This window comes from Parus major, chromosome 2 (genome assembly GCF_001522545.3).
Source record: "Parus major isolate Abel chromosome 2, Parus_major1.1, whole genome shotgun sequence".
Classification (NCBI taxonomy): Eukaryota; Metazoa; Chordata; class Aves; order Passeriformes; family Paridae; genus Parus; species Parus major.
In genome coordinates, this window is record NC_031769.1 from 104232745 (window position 1) to 104249042 (window position 16298).

Below are 16298 nucleotides of genomic sequence, written 5' to 3' on the forward strand. Positions count from 1 at the left end.
AAAATTGTTTTATATTTACAGATACACCATTAATTTATAATGCTTTTCATGCTAGATTCTAAAGATGGCTTAGATTGATGCAATACATGCTTGCTGTGGTCTGAGTTCTGTGAAGTAACTTCATGTTAGAGGTAGTGCTTTCACTGCAGTACAAAGTAAATACTGTTAAAATTAGACTGAACTGCTTTTCGTCTGTACTGTGGTGTTCAGAGCTGTCATATTTTACTCTAGTAGTGGACTGAAGGGAGGGTTAGAGGCTTTAAAGAGATAGGTAGAAACACTGCTTAAACAGTTTGAAGACAATACACCTGGTAATCTGCTAGTACTAGAATTATGAAAAATTTCATGTTTGCTCAGGCTTCAGAAGTGCCATCACACTAGCATAAAAAAATTACCAGGGATTTTACTTGACTTTTAAAGCCGTCTTCACACATCTGTGTTGCTTAAGTGAAGGCGGTATTCCCACTTGATTATATAATTGCCTTGGTTATTATAATATTAATAATTTTCATAATATTTTAGATTACTAGTTATATTTTTCAGACTTTAAAAATGTAATCTCTTTGTCAATATTTATATCTATATACACATATAGATAATGTTTGTAAACATAATTATTTATAAAATGCAAAAATTCAGAAGAGTCATCCCATTAAGCAAAGAGCAAAAATGTAATCCATTTACTTCACTGTTGTGGTCAGAGGCATAGAAGCAATGGCTAAAAATCCTTACTTTCCTTGCTTTATAGCTAAGTCGGACATTTTTACGCTTTCAGTCGTTACTGCAGAGTATATATGTTCATGATGATATTTTCTAGGCATATCCTGATTGTTGTCTCCTGTGTTTTTCTCTGATGTCTTCATGTAGACTACAAGTGGCCTCTGTTTAGTCAGAGAATAGTTGGTTATTGACATAGCTCAAAAAACCTGATGTAGATATTGCATAGTAAAAATATGTAACTTTCTACGCTGCAGACAGTTATTATATTAACAGTACTGACGATATTATACTGTTGGCATGTATAAAAATGTAGTGCTTTTAATATTTATGTTTATATCTAAATGTAAGTCTTAAGAACAGATGATTTACTAGTTGCTAGCTTTTTCTAGATGAATTATTGCTGTTGGGTAGGATTTAATTCCTGAGATGATTTGTTTTGATGCTGAGCTAAAAAAAGGCTTGCATGATCCTGGACCTCTGCTCATTTAAGTAGGAATTCTATACGTTAAGACTTAATAAAATCAGGCCGTTGTTGAAGTTAAAATATGGTAAAATGAAAATATTCAGTAATTATATAGGGTTTCATCCATAAATGTCTTGGTGTACTTTTCAGATTGCAAATATGAAGACAGATTGCTATGCCTCTGTGAAACCAAGTGCTCTGTAAATACAAGTCTTGAACCAGTTTAGGAGTACTGGCACACTCTTTGTAATGAGTCATTGCCTCATAATGATCCTTACAACCAGATGAAAAATACAGAGAGGAACCCCTTTCTGATCCTTTCCCCTTCCAAATGGCTTCTTTTGACTGTTCGTTCATGTTAGGTGTGCCTGAGAAGGAATCCTGCTATCTGAGAAGGCAACTTGGTAGCATGAGTTGGTTTGGAAGGAATAAAAGTATCTTTTCAAAATCTGTTGACCATCTTGAAAACTATATCCATGTTTTCAAAAACGTGCATTTGATAATTGGGGGATAAATCTTCTTCCACCATTTTAAATGCTATAACTAGTCTCATTGTGCAAGTACAGTTTATGCTAAAAGCTACTAATTTTTGAATTGGTTTAAAATATATTAGAAATTTGTTATACAATAAAAAAAAAATTACTTTTGAAAGATGTTGCCAAAGAAGCAAATTGATGAGAAGCTAGCTCAAGAGAGGCAGTGAGCCCTTGATCCTTCATGATTTTATTTTACACTTTTCAGTGTTTCTCTGTTTTCAAATTCAGTCCTAAAAATGCATGGTCATATAAACTATGCACAAATACTTAGAAACTAGCTTATGGAAGTAATTTCATCATGTATAACTTCCATTTTAGTTTCATTTTTTGTATACTGTTATTAATGCTGAAATGACTTGATTGATATTTTAAAATGTTTCATGTTGTACAGTCAACTTCTATGAGTGTTAAAATAGCCTAAACTGACAAATTTGACTTTCACATTTTAATTCTTAATTTGGGTGAAACTGAAACAAACTGAATCAGAGTTTTAACACTGTGAATCATCAACACAGAATCAGAACTTCTAGTTAATGTCAGCATCAGTCACAAATTTCCTTCGTAGAAGGTTTATTAAGTGAAAACCAAGAAACATAATAAAGCCTAATAAATACTAATTGTATAAACAAGGAAATACGCATGTGTTGCGCTGTGGTTTGAAATCTGTAACGCTTCTCAGGTTACAGGAAGAACTACCCCAGGATAATAAGTGTTATACTGTTCGGGCATTGGATTTTGTGTGGGTTCTTTGGTTTGGGTTTTTTCTTGACAGTGGTTGTTTTGTAGTCAGAACCCAAATGAAGCCATTTGAGTTTGATGAGCAAACCACACAAAGATTCAGGGCAATAGTTGTATATGTTGTAGAATATCATATGTTGTAGAACACGTGTGTTTATATATTAACTGATTCTTCATCCTCTATTGCTGCAGTTTGAGCAATTACTTAATTAGGTATTTTAATGGTATCATGGTAGTTTATTTTTCTTATTACATCAAATATGGACTGTTGTTAGTTGAAATAATCTTCTTGTTTAAAATGCAAAGGAAATGTGAAATATACCAGGTAAATGAATGTTTCCACTTTAGGACAAGGATGGAGACAGGGCTGTCCATCACGCAGCCTTCGGTGACGAGGGTGCTGTGATTGAGGTTTTGCACCGAGGCAGTGCAGATTTGAACGCTCGCAACAAGCGCAGGCAGACTCCACTCCATATTGCTGTCAACAAAGGTCATCTGCAAGTTGTCAAGACTTTACTGGACTTCGGCTGCCACCCCAGTCTCCAGGTAAAGTAAACTTTTAGTGTGGGATCACTTTTCAGCTACTGAATTGCATGATTTGCTGGAAGTAGGTGATGGAAAAACTATGGAAAATGGGATTGAAATGAACAGACATTGTAAAGTTGTCTGTCTCAACCTTTAACTCACCATGTGATCAACTGTAACCAAAATTCTATTAAGTCTGTTTGTTTCCTAGACAGCTAGATTGACACCTGTTTATTCTAGACAGTTGATACTAATCGATATTTCCACAGTCTGTAGTTATTTCTAATTGTTAACTTTCCTTCCTGATTAATTACTCCTATATGTAACCCACAACTCTGTCCTCCTTCTGCAAGCTACAGTTTAGCAGACTGGTGATACTGTGGAATGCTTTGTTGAAAGAAATCTTTTATTTCTTTTCCAAAATAGATTTATCATTGACAGTACTATTTAGTCAGATTCATTTCCAAATATTCAGCTTTTTATCTAGAAAGCCCTCATGTGTAGGCTCTCACGTACCATAATTTCACAGGGAATTTCATCCGTAATTGAATGTGATGGGAGCCTAAGTACAATGTCCTGTTTGGAAGGTAGAGTGGAGCTGTGCTATCCAATAGGCAGGTATCCACACTGCTGAATGCAGCTTCATCAACTGCATTAGTAAAACAAATGAGAATGGGTGAGTTTGAAGAGATTTGCATCAGAAAAAGCTGTAGTGGCCTGGGAAATCAAGATGTGCAGTAATAAGACATTGCCTCCTTGTTTTGCCATGTCAATAATCAGATTTTCTTGGAGCTGTATATCCACATAAAAGAAGATGAGCAAAATCTTCATGGATATTAATTAGTGATTGTTGATTTATCTCCTTCTACCTAACTTTTAAGGTACTGCCTCGATCTTGCTGAGGTTGATCTGTTATATCCATCCAGATCCTGTTTAGTATTTGTTGAACTGTAGGTATTATAAGGAATCTGATGTGCTAACATCAGTTAAGGGCGACTGTAAATCGCATAGGAACATATAGGTAGCCAGAGTGGATTTTCTTGAGTTCAAATTACAGAATTTTGTTACTGTTGAAAAATCAGTAGAATGGTGCAAACATACTCCATCTGGAAAATAAAATTGCTATTGAAAGAAATGAACTTTCAGATTCAGAATGTGTGCTGAGGAACTGTGATGTGCAAATGTGAGTAGGTGAATGATTTTGTCAATGAGAGCAGAGGGGAGTAAGACTGAGGCATGACTGGAATTTAACTGGCCAGCAGTCTACTACTGTGGCCACTTCACAGTGCAAACATAAACATATGTTAGTTTGTAAACAGGAAATTTGGGAAATATGATCAATTGAACCAAATAAAAGCTACATTATTTAGTTCTGGCAAACTGGCTCACACTGGTTCAAGTGTTTCCATATTCTGGCACTTTTTGTTTGGCAGATTTTGATTCTCACTGTACAAAAACAGAGATCTGTTTTCGTACTAATGTATTGCTAAAATGTTCAATTTCTGTGTTAGTCAGCTTGCAGTTGAGTCAGTGTTGGTGACAAAAGACTTCCTGACTTACATGGTGCAAGAATTTTACTTGAAGCATAAATCTGGAGATTTTGCCTATGTAGCTGCAAATAAGCTTAAGTGTTTTCTTGCTGTTAGTCTAGGGCATTTCTCTTCAGACCAGCCATTTGAGTCATTGAATAAGTAATGACAATAAATATAACAAAATGCTTCTTTGGTAAAAAGTATTTTTTCCTTATTTGGAATATTTGAAAAATAAAACATCAAGCTAAAAGTCTAAATTCCTTACCTGTTCAATTGTGCAGTCAAGTATTATGTACCTTGTGTAATATAACCTTGTATTAGCCATAACAAGTTAAAAGCTTAATTTTCCATTATGACATTGGCTTTTCCATCATGGAAAATTATATGCTTCAGTTGAAATAACAGATATGCCTGCTTTTGGTACCTGGACTGCATTTTATTTTGGTTTGCCTATGATTTAATTTCACACTGTAATTTTGGTATTGTCTTCTATATGGTTAACTGCTAGCTGAACTTAGCATTTATTACTCAAAATTCCATTCCTCCTTCCACCTGGGTAGTCTTCCCTCTGTCACGTTTTAGTTTTTGTTGCTGTCCTTTTACTCATAAATTGTAATTTGGGCATCAGCTCCATCTGGATAAGGAGCATAGAGAAGTCATTATCTACCCCAGTGTCTTCAGTACTGTGGGATGCAAAGCATAGTTCTGGCAGCAGTGTGACTGTAAAATGGTGGAGCTCAGGGTGGGGTTTCCCACTGAAGCATTTGCAAAACTGGAACAAGACGAGAAGAAGCAGCTTGCTCTGAACTCTGCAGTATAGCAACACTCGGGTCTGGAAGAGCTGTTTTGTGTTTGTGTAGTCAATTTTTTTAGTGATATTTTAGCATCTTTGTAAGGTGGATGTATGTAAAAATTGACGTAAGCTGTTTCTGGTTTTAGGATTCTGAAGGAGACACTCCACTTCACGATGCAATAAGTAAAAAGCGTGATGATATACTTGCTGTACTTTTAGAAGCTGGAGCAGATGTTACTATCACCAACAACAATGGGTTTAATGCTCTTCACCATGCTGCACTAAGAGGAAACCCGAGGTACAGATTCTTTTTAAAGATTATTTTTTATCATATGTAAAAGGAAAACAAGTGCACATGAGGGTAGAACTGTGGTATTCTTTCAGAAGATCCATAAATCTGCATGTAGTTGTATTTCTTAAATGTCGATGTTGCTTAGCTATGCATCTTTCTAATGCTGGAAGCCCTTACTAGAATGAAGCTAGAAGTCTGCTCAGTTTAATGCTGTATTCGGGTAACTCCAAATTCCTAAGAAATTCCCTGTCATGGCTCTAAAATGTTGCCAATAAAATTTTTGATAAATAAGTTAGATCTTGAAGATGGAATCTTGACATAGGATAAAAATAGTAAATACTTCAACATTTAGTTTCTTGATTCTTGATCAATTATCTTGAATTGATAAAGGAATTTGAGTTTTTTAGAAATACTTATTTCTGGATAATTGTTAAGTAAACCATACAGTTCTAAAGCACGCTAAGGATTGTTTTGTTAGATTGTATTTGTCAATATATGCAACAGTTAATTATATTTTCATAGAAGTATATCTAGAAGGAAGTTTATATTTCAGCTTTTATATAGCAGCTCAACTGTAAAAGTTCATTTTAAGGCATAGTTTATTTTGTACTAGCTACATTCTGTATGTCTGCATTCAATTTCAGTTCAGATGGCTTTTGAAAACTACTGCATAGATAGAACTTTAAAGAAAAGTTGTGTTACTGTTTCCTTATTACACTGTGGATAAATGGTATTTTTCAAAGCTGTCATACTAACAAGACTTCAATAATACTTTATCCTGGGGTGGAGTTTTCAGTATAGTTTACACAAAAGAAGAAACGCGTGTTTTTGCTAGTTTGCTACTAAATTCAGCTTTTCATTTGAAAGAAGTTGGAAAAATAAGGCTGTAAATTTGTGTAAATTCCACCCATTATTAATATATGGGATTAAAATCTAGGTAGTCCCTTAGAACATAGCTATCAAGACTGATAGTCAAAAAGTAAACATAATTAATTATCTGTGTTTGTGAAATGGAATAATTTCACAAAGTAAAAGTAGTGGTTGGAAGTGTTGATAGGCTAAATAAAGGTTTACCATTTTCTACAGTACTTATAAAAGGTCTTTAAGAGAACATGTCAAGGACCAACTGAAGGGAGCTTACTTTTGGCATTCAGTAGACAATTCTTTCAAGTCTGACTTGGTAACTTCTTCCTTTAAAGTGAGTTCTTCCTAACTATATAACAGCATTAGCCAGGACCACTGTTTCCTGTCTGTTACCTAGGTGTGGAGTATTTTTGGTTAGGTTTTTCCTGCAGTGCTTTTCCTCAGCTCTTGTGGTAGTTGGTTTGTGTGACCATAATCTCAAGATGAGATGCAGGGATCTCATGGGGAAAAGACATTTTTCATAGGCATGTGCTGGAGATCTTTTGGTGGGTGAATGTTTTAGGAGTGACAGACCATTCCTTTGATGGAGGGATCCAAGTTGTAGTTCAGACTGGGTCAGTTTGACAGTTGGTAGAATGTGAGGTATTGTGCAGTTTTAACCAGAATCCTCCCTCCTTTACAAAATTTTTTATTGGAAGTATTGGAAAATGTTTCCAGTATTAGTGATTTGAATGCCATGTGGGTTCCTCCCATACATGGGGTTTCACTTGAATCTAAAACAGATATTTAATTTTCTTTTTTGGTTGCAGTTCCATCTGAGCACTGCTCAAGCATGCAGAAAAGGAATTTTGTCTCCCATCACAGAAGGAGTAGTTTCATCTAAAATATGTAATGCCCACAGAATTAGATATTTTACCTATCAGCCTGGGAAGAAATGGTTGAAAATGAAACCAGTATAAATCTGTTTTGATTTCTCCCCCTGTTCAAAGATGATTGTAATAGTTTCATTCATCAAAGAGTAGAGTTTTATATTCTTCAAGACTTCAGTGATTCTCATTTGTTTTATTGCTGATTTTGTAATTCTGCCACTTGCCTGTTTCTGAATGAAACTGAGGTTTTTGTATTTGCTATTTTGTTTTTCTAATCTGATATAGAACAATGATTATTACTGATCTGTTAAATGCACTAAGTGCATTAAAACACTGTTAAATATAACCCCCTCATCTTTAGCTTGTTGCTGCTGTGGGTCACAAACAGTGCATAATAGGTTGTGCTTGAAACCTTAAAGACCTGTCTTTCCTCATCTAAGCTTCCCTGCTCCACCTAAACTGGAGTTTTTGTAGCTTCAGGATGTGGTGCCTTGTATTAATACAGTGCACTAAATTCCCCTTATATTCAAATATCTAGATATATTATGTAATTTTTATATTATTTTATAAAAGTTATGCATGTATTCATAGTATATAAATGTGGATGCATTTGTGTGCATAGCTATAATTGTTGGAAATGTGCTATGTATGCAAGAATTAATAAAGTTCACATACATCTTCCTTGTTGAGGATAATTGAATGAATGTGATAAGTGCACAGGTACCACAATAAATGGAGGTGGATTTCTATAGTATTTTTTTAGTTGATGTTAAATAGGTATTTGGAACCAATTTCATTTTCAGAGGAAAACCTCTTGTTTCTTGAGTTCTGACCTGTGTAAATAATAGGGAGATAAATATCCCAAGAAAAAACTTAAAAATTGTGCTGAGAAGAACATTCCAAAGTTTTAAATTTTTCATATGAAAACAAATGTATTCTATTTTAAATGTTTGAATATTGTATAAATATAATAAGAAAGATAGTGATTAATGTCAAATAGCTTCGCTTTTCTCAGCACTGTATCTTGCATGGTAGTTTGGCTGTGTTTTCCGTAAGTCAAGGTACAGTGTGTTTCTGAGAGCATCCTATTCTTAGTAGAATATTTCTCCTTTTCATGTTTTGCTTCTCTTTGTACCTTGTGAATTGGTACAGAGAACTTTTGCATTTTGTGCTGATGTATAATGTTGAATTGTAGAATGGAAGTTAGTTTATGCTGTAGGTAGCTTTAAATTTGTGCATGGGAGATAGAGCTAAAAAAAAATTTAAATTAAGTATGGGGAAGTTAAACTTTCATTTAATACATGGTTTCTTGTTCGTGATTTTTAACTGTCTGATATGACTGAGTCAGTCATATTAAAAGTGCATTTATTTTGGACTTCTTTCAAAAGTGAGCCTCAAAGCTTGGCAGGCTTTGCCTCTTTAGTGTTAATGAGATTTTTTTCAGACAGAAAAAAGGAGAGTAAAATTTGAAAATACTGTACAGATTGGTTATTTTTGCCATGTTATCATCTCTTGCTTATGTTTGATCTATTCGCATACCTGTGACTTCAGATTTTTGAGCTGAAGACATGACTGTGAAGTGTAGGCGTATTTTATATCCGTTGCCCCAGTTAGTTTTAGATTTGCATTGTATCTTGTGAAGAGAGCTTTATTCACTCTGCAGCTAGCATCTTAAATAGAGGCTGCTCTTGGAGCTGACCTGACTTCACACACGTGTATGATTAGTTCTTCAGAGCAATAAATTTTGCTGGACTTTAAATCAAAAAAATCGAAGTCCTGGAGTAAGATACAGATTTCATGTATTGCTCTCCAATAGCAAGAAGTATTATCATCTTTATGTTCATAAACTGGCAAGGAGGACATTGTGGTTTAAAACAGAATTGTAATTTTTCCCCATGGTTTTCTTATTATTTGGGAGATATCCATTTGTTTTTAGATTTGCAGATGGTTTGAACGGCTTGGCAGTGAAGTTTGTAACTGTAGCAATATAATTGTGAGGTGGTGTTTCTCACTTTTAAGTAGTCTTAATGAGTGTCTTCAGGAGGTGTCTGCAGGACTCACAGGCTGTGTTGTCATGGAGGTCCTTAGAGAGACAAGTTCTGAGGTTATGGGAGTGGTACAATTATTTTTTACACCAGTCAAAGTGGTTTTTTTGCTTTTGTATTTGCAGTTCTGACAGTAAGTGTAGGTTAAGCTTAGTTGAAACTGAGTGCAAAGAGAGCCTGTTTTTAAAACCTCTTATTAAAGTATTATGTCAGAAAAGGCTTTGGAAGAATACTTTTGTTCAAGTTGATTTGGAGGAAGAATATAGTCTCTGTGAGCAGACCTATTATTAGATGGTAGATTAGCCTGTAGCTGTTGAGGTCAGTGACAAATATATTATCTTTAAATAGTAAATAATGTGCCCGACAGATACAAAATGGCAAATACAGTTCCTGCCCTGTGGAGTTTCCTTCTTGTGCAGTGAGAAAAAAGGGGACAGGGGTGCCCAGAGTAAACCTGCCCTGCCAGTACTGTTCATAATTATTTCCTTTCGGGCTTTGGGGTTTTTTGGTCAGTTCTGCTAGAAAGGGCACCAGACTTGAGGAAGAATACAAGAGACAATATATCACTGGGAAATGTTTATTTCATTGCTTACCTATCTTCTTTATAAATGTTGTAAAAGATGGTTTTCACTGCATATGGATAAAACATTAAACACCAGTAGCTATTTATTTACAAATACAAACTTGAAATTTTGGAATACAGAGTATACTACACTCCTGGTTACCTTCCATCTTCAGGCTGCCTAGAAGTAGAGCTGGACTGCAGAGAGGACTACATAATTGCTCTGAGCAGGTTTCGTGTCCAGTTTTAAAAACATGAGAAATCCTGTAGTGATCAATGCATAGCTACAGCTGGTTGAAGGGGACCAAATCCATTGAAGAGGTGATTTGGTTCCATTTTACCAGCTTTAGCAAAGCATTGGAGTGCAGGAAGCTTATAATTCAGTAACACGTTTTAAAGCACATGAGCAGTGCACAAAGAACACAGGGGTTTCTTCTGTATTACACAGCTTGTTTCTTGTCAATACTGATTTTTAACTCTTTCCTAATTTGGAGATTTTTAACTCTTTCCTAATTTGGAGATGGCACAGTTAAAAGCTGCATACCAGAAAGGCATGTGCAGGTTTGTTCTGTCCTTGAGTATTTCCTTGAGGATCTTTGGATGAGTCTCAAATCAAATCATAGTTACTGTTTTAACTTTTTCCTGTCTAGTGTAATCAAGTTTTAAAATAGATTAGAAATTGTAGTCTTAAATTTTTTATCATGTAGGGCTCCCTTACTTCTTTTTGTTAAACTTTACTGGGGAAGAATGTTTCAGTTTCCTTGTCACCCTCTACCCTCCCTTCCCATCATTCATTTTCTGGCAGGTTCTCCTTTGCAGCTGCTTTTATGCTGTAGCTGGTTAGCACAAATATAAATGCCAAGTGCTTTCAATTCCATTGCTATATCTGTGGTTAGTATTAACTTTTTAGGAATGATTATATAATATAGCAGGATATATTTAATTTGTTTTACCCATATAGTATATGTAAAGCGATTTAATGCCAGAAAAATGCAGCTTCTAAAGATTTATCTGGGGTTGCATCTGATTTCTTCTAAACTAAGGTCCTTAATACAATTGTATGAGCTCACATAGCTTTTTATGTGTCATACTGAATTCTTTCTGAGCTTTGACTGCAGTGGAAAGTAGGGGACAGCCTTAGTTCAAACCATTCCCTAGTAATGAGTATGTCAAGGATAGTCTGTTTGTTGCATAGTCTGATGATGGTGAGAAGATTTATGTAAATATATTCCCAAGACCATGTATCCTAATAGAAACGTAGCAGGTGTGTCACTTGGACTTAAACATCAAGATGGCTATAAAACGAGTTTCTATTTTTACCACTTATAGAGGAACTGTTTTACAGATACAGCTGCTCAAGTGCGCTTTTGGATGGCAATACAGTTTCATGTACTGGCCATATCGGGACAAAAAACGGCTGTGGAAAAAAAGCCGTGTAGCATTTGATAATGTCAGCATCTGTTATCCCTGTCAGTCACACAGTTGAAATGTTTGAGTTACAACTGTGTCAGCAGATGCCCAAAGTTCAACGTGTGCTCGGTTAAAATTGAACAGCTGATCTAAGTGATGGATGTGACATTTTAGAGTGACTGGGTATGTATTCTTAGAGATATGCTAACATGAACTAGCAGGAAGCAATGTCAACATGTAATTTTAACTTTTGTATCACTCTGAACTGTCATTTTGTGTCAGAATAACATTGCAATGTTATACAAGGGACAACACAGTAAGATAAATCATTGTCAAAAAACTTTAAGATAAATTAAAGGTGATAAAAAAATGTGTCCCATTATATAGTAGAAACTAAATCAATTGGTGCTGAGAACAGGAACTCTTCAGGAGAAGAAAATGTTTAGCAATAACCCCATAGTGAACCTGTTAGTTATACCAAATTGCTTCTGTGAGCACGATCAAGTTTAGTAGTCTTGCTGTATTCAGAAAAGCTACTGTAATTTGATTTGTTTCCCACTATAAACGAGGTTTTAATTTAGATGTTAAGATACTGTAGCCTTCGTGTCAAAATATCTGCTCATAAGAGAAAGAGCTTTAAAACAAATATTGAAACATTGCTTTCTTAAGCAGGTAAGATAATATTTCTTTTTGTATGTATGTTAATATGTAGTGTCAGTTGTTAAAAATACCAGGCTATGTATATTATTAGCTGTTTGAGAATTATGTATTTAAAAATAAGTTCTCCATCTAAAAATCATGTGTTGCCTTTGCTTATTTTCTTGTTTGTTTTGGTTTGTTGTTTTTTTTCCCCTCACATACATTTTTAGTAAGCAAAGGGCTACAGTTAGAATCTTTAATCTGGGCCAAATGTGCCTACTTATCATGGACATATCCTATTCAATAACTGCTTTAGAAGGCTGCTGTCATGAATAGAAATGTCTGGATTGATGAGTGGGGAGTTCTTTCGTCTTGCTTTTCCCTTGTTCCCGAATTTGATGTTGAGTATCTTTACTTAGGGATAGTATGCAGCAGTTTATTTTAATTAATATCACTTTTAAAACTTGAAACTATTGAGGAAGTATTTCTAATGTAGTTCTTAAAATTTTCTGAATGCTACAATGTCTTTTTTATGGCTAATTTTCTTAAATTTGGATTTAAAATAAATCTAGCTTATTTGAAAATAGTATTTAAGATAACTTACCTTTTAGGCTGTTGTTTTCATTTCTGTTTTCATTTAGGAATCTGTCAATAGCTTTAATCCGCTGACTAGCAACTCTGGCCTAGAAATCTCTGTATTGTCACTTTCTGTGCATAAACCTGACACTGCACTTTGTATCGAAGAGCTCAGTGAGCATAATAAGTGCTGATTTGGATAAAATTCTAACTTAAGTCTTATTTATACTCAGTTATTTTAGCTATCATTTTCTCTAGATCACACCTGTAATTCTTTATCTCTTAATACTTGTCTCAGTTGCAACCTGTGGTTTAAATGTTCTATGGTAGATAGAAATTTAAGTACTACTATCTGAAGTACACAGAACAGGCTGTGATTGCTAGAACAGTGGCTTGTTTTTATGAGATGAATTTTGATAACCAGGCTTTTAAGTTTAGTTTAAGATCTATGAAGTGAAGAGTACTGGTAATGATGAATTTTGCAGCTATGCTGCAGTCTTAATTGGTGCATGTTAAGGTTTCATTTCCAGCCTTGCTTTGAATTCTGTTTGCAACTAATATTCTACTTATCAGCTGTTAACAGTAATTCCTACCTACTTTTATAGTCACTTAATTTAATGTTTTGTGATTTGTTACTAACAAGTATGAGTTATTTTGGCAATACCAGCTGACCCTTAGCAAGCCAGTTTGTCACATGAATGTCATTCAGACAAGAGGGAAACCTGTTTATTCCAGCAGCTGTTTAGTTTCCTCTTACTGGTCGTTCCTTGCCTGCCAAAAATACATACTTCTTTACATTCCATAGCATTGTATGTTCATATGGGTACATAAAGAAGTATGTGCTCTGAGCAGGTACTCACAGAGTTGCTTGACTGCCTGTCAGATGAACCTGAAAAGTATTTTGCTGCTTTTTCTTGCTGTCTTTAGGTAAAACTGGCTGACAGTTCTTTGGAAGGACAACAGTTCTGATAAACTGATGGTAGAAAATAAACTTACTATGCTAACTGAACTGCAATGCAATTTACCTGCACAGTGTCTTAAAGCTGGACATAGTTCACTGTTTTGGGATGGCACTGATGTTAGAAGTGCTTTTCCATATTTTTGCAGCCTCTTGCTCTTCTAAGTGACCATGTTTAAGTAGAGAGTTAAATCGCTGGTAGGTTTGCAGTGTCTTTTCTTAGAATTTGTAGTTGTAGTCCACTGTAAAAACTTCAGGTTTCTCCCAGGTCTTCTTGCAGATTTTCATGCTGGGATACAGTTTGCATCTAGTGTCCTGAAGGAAAGCATAGACTGATCTAAAATAGCAGTTATAAACTTATTTTCTTACCCCAAATCCCATTTCTATGCTTTTTGTATCCTGTCCATTATTCTGCAAACTCTGTGTACACTTATTTACACTGTATTTCAGAGTGGTTTAAAAAACAAAACAAAAAATAAAGCAAAACAAAAACACAAAAAGCCCAACCCAAACACAAAAGCACATGTCACCAGCAATCCTGCTTATCGTAAAGATGATGACATTGAATTAAAAGAACAACCTCTAACTGCTGTGACAGGATTTGGATTGTTAGGCCAAAGGTCACATTTGAAAGCTAATACCTATTCAACACTTCTGCAAGCAGCTTTTCTCATTTTAAAAAACTGGCACTCACCTCCTTCAGTCAAAGCCCTGTCCACCCTTGAAATATTTATGACAGCTAAAATAATTAACTAAAGAAATTATCCCAAACCAAACAAAAAACCTCGTAGAAACAAAGCCCAAGTTTAACCCTGTTCCGTAAGATTTCGTGCGACTTGGTTTGGAACAGTGGTTAAATATTTGATGTGCAGTACAGCTTTGACTTCTGAGGGACTGTCGGATATAGCTTATGCTTGCTTAATATGTATTTCAGGAGTTGATTCGGGTTACAGTAAAGAGTAACCTTTGTCTCTATAGAATTAGAAGGTAAACTTAAATAAGCTTAACAATTAGTAACTGTAATAGTTGTAAGGAAAGCTGAGAGCAGAGGAAGTAAGAATTTCTGCAGCTCATGACAAAAACCTAGTGCAGCTGATAGAGAGCAAATCAGAGTGTAGCAGTAGCTAGCACAGTAGTACAAGGAGAATCAGCAATGCAGCATTAGAATCACAGCAGTCACATTCTAGTTTTTAAGTAGGCTGTTTTCATGTACGTCTGATATAAAGCACCTTGAAAATTTTGCCTAGACCTATTTGAGAACTCAGCATTGCACTACCACACTGTTTATTAGGTTTTCTTTTTCAAGTTTGTACATTTTTAGTTGTGCAAAGGAATATAAGAATATATTTCACTGAAATGAACAACCAGTTAATGGCATTGCAGTTTATTAGTTTATCTTCTTTAAAAAGAATTCTGCCTACTAAGCAAGTTGGGATTTGGTTTTTTTGGTTTCTGCTTTTTTTTTTTTTTTGCTTTTTTTTTTTTCCTATGAAATTTGGACTAACAGTTGTTTTCTTTCAACCTGCTCTTTACACTACAAATGCTTGGTACTTTAGCACACTCAAAATTAAGCTTTTCCCAGAGTAGAGGGATTAATACAACAATTTAAAAAACAGTCTAGTAAATAAGATATACATGCAGAAAGTCATAGGCATCCTTTAAACGTGCAGAATAATGCAGGTCTCCTGATGTTCTGTTACCTGTAAGCTTAGTATCATGCAGCATTTGCAGTTGGAAGAGAGGTAATGACCTAGAGACACATCAGCAGCAGCCATCTCATCCTGAGTGCTCTCACTCTATTCGCTGAATCAGCTCTTCGTTACATGGGAGGGGGAGGCAAGGGGGGGCGAATGTCGGTGCATACAGTACCTCACCACCTTAAATAGATAAAACTTACAAGAAAAAAAAAAAATGCATGAAGATGGGTGCCTAATTGGCACCTTCTTCCTTTCTTTTGAATGCTGAAATATGGATGATGTTGTATAGAAATTATACCTTATGTCTGCTGGACTGAGAGTTAAGACTCCAAGAATAGATGCTATGAAGCCAAGGGAAGGTGAACTTAGCCCACTGTCAGATGAAGATAATCACAGGCAAAAAGAAAAACAAAAACCCAACAAAAGACCAAAACCAAGCCCCCAAAAGTTGGAGTTGCTTCCAAAAAAAAAAAAATTAGAAAAAGGCACCAAAAAAATAGCGATCGTCTCCCCCCTCCCCTGGCAAATATTGGTTTCTTCTAGTTCCTTAGATATTGCACTGCATCTTTTCTTGCTTGAGGTTATGTTTCCAGGCTTAGCTGTAGGCAGGTCTGTGTTGAAGCTACTTTCCATCTTCAGAGGTCAAGTCAGCTCGCGAGGTCAGGGCTCCCGCACACACACTACAGAAGTCACCAACCGTATTTCCCACTTAGAGGGCACGGGCAAAACTGTTACGGCTTTATAGGCAGCTAAGCATTTGAAACATGCACTCCCAGGCAAACAGGCTCTCTTGTGCCTCTCTCTTCCCTGACCATATTTAGTCAACCATTGCAAAAAATAGTCTCTCAGCTGTCGATTGTCGATCCGGCAGCGAAGGGAGCCTCTATCCAGCTCTCTGCCTATTGATTGTGCAGCCTGCACTTCCACCGCCGCTTAGCCATTTGTCCCCAGGTTTTTTTAGCACTGCCAAATAAAGCTCTCTCTCATGTTTCCAGTTAGATTTCCCAGGTTTTCACTGAGCTTGCGCTGCTACTAGTAAACCCTGATGAGGCTGTCACTATACTTAGAAACGTTTGGGG

At 35.6% G+C, this 16298-nt stretch overlaps 1 protein-coding gene and 1 long non-coding RNA gene across 4 annotated transcripts in view; one reads left to right on the forward strand and one right to left on the reverse strand.

Annotated features, from left to right (window-relative positions):
• Window positions 1-16298, forward strand: part of MIB1 (mindbomb E3 ubiquitin protein ligase 1) — a 71533-nt gene that overhangs the window by 27983 nt on the left and 27252 nt on the right. For all 3 annotated transcript variants that reach the window (XM_015618109.3, XM_015618110.3, XM_015618111.3), the window contains exons 11-12: window positions 2806-3003; window positions 5454-5605. In XM_015618109.3, the coding sequence (XP_015473595.1) occupies window positions 2806-3003; window positions 5454-5605 (350 nt within the window). The remainder of the gene's footprint in view (window positions 1-2805; window positions 3004-5453; window positions 5606-16298) is intronic.
• Window positions 9939-16064, reverse strand: LOC107200097. Its single transcript, XR_001519493.3, has 2 exons — window positions 15223-16064; window positions 9939-13837 (listed from the first exon to the last, which is right to left on the reverse strand). It is a non-coding gene; the product is annotated as an uncharacterized LOC107200097 (long non-coding RNA).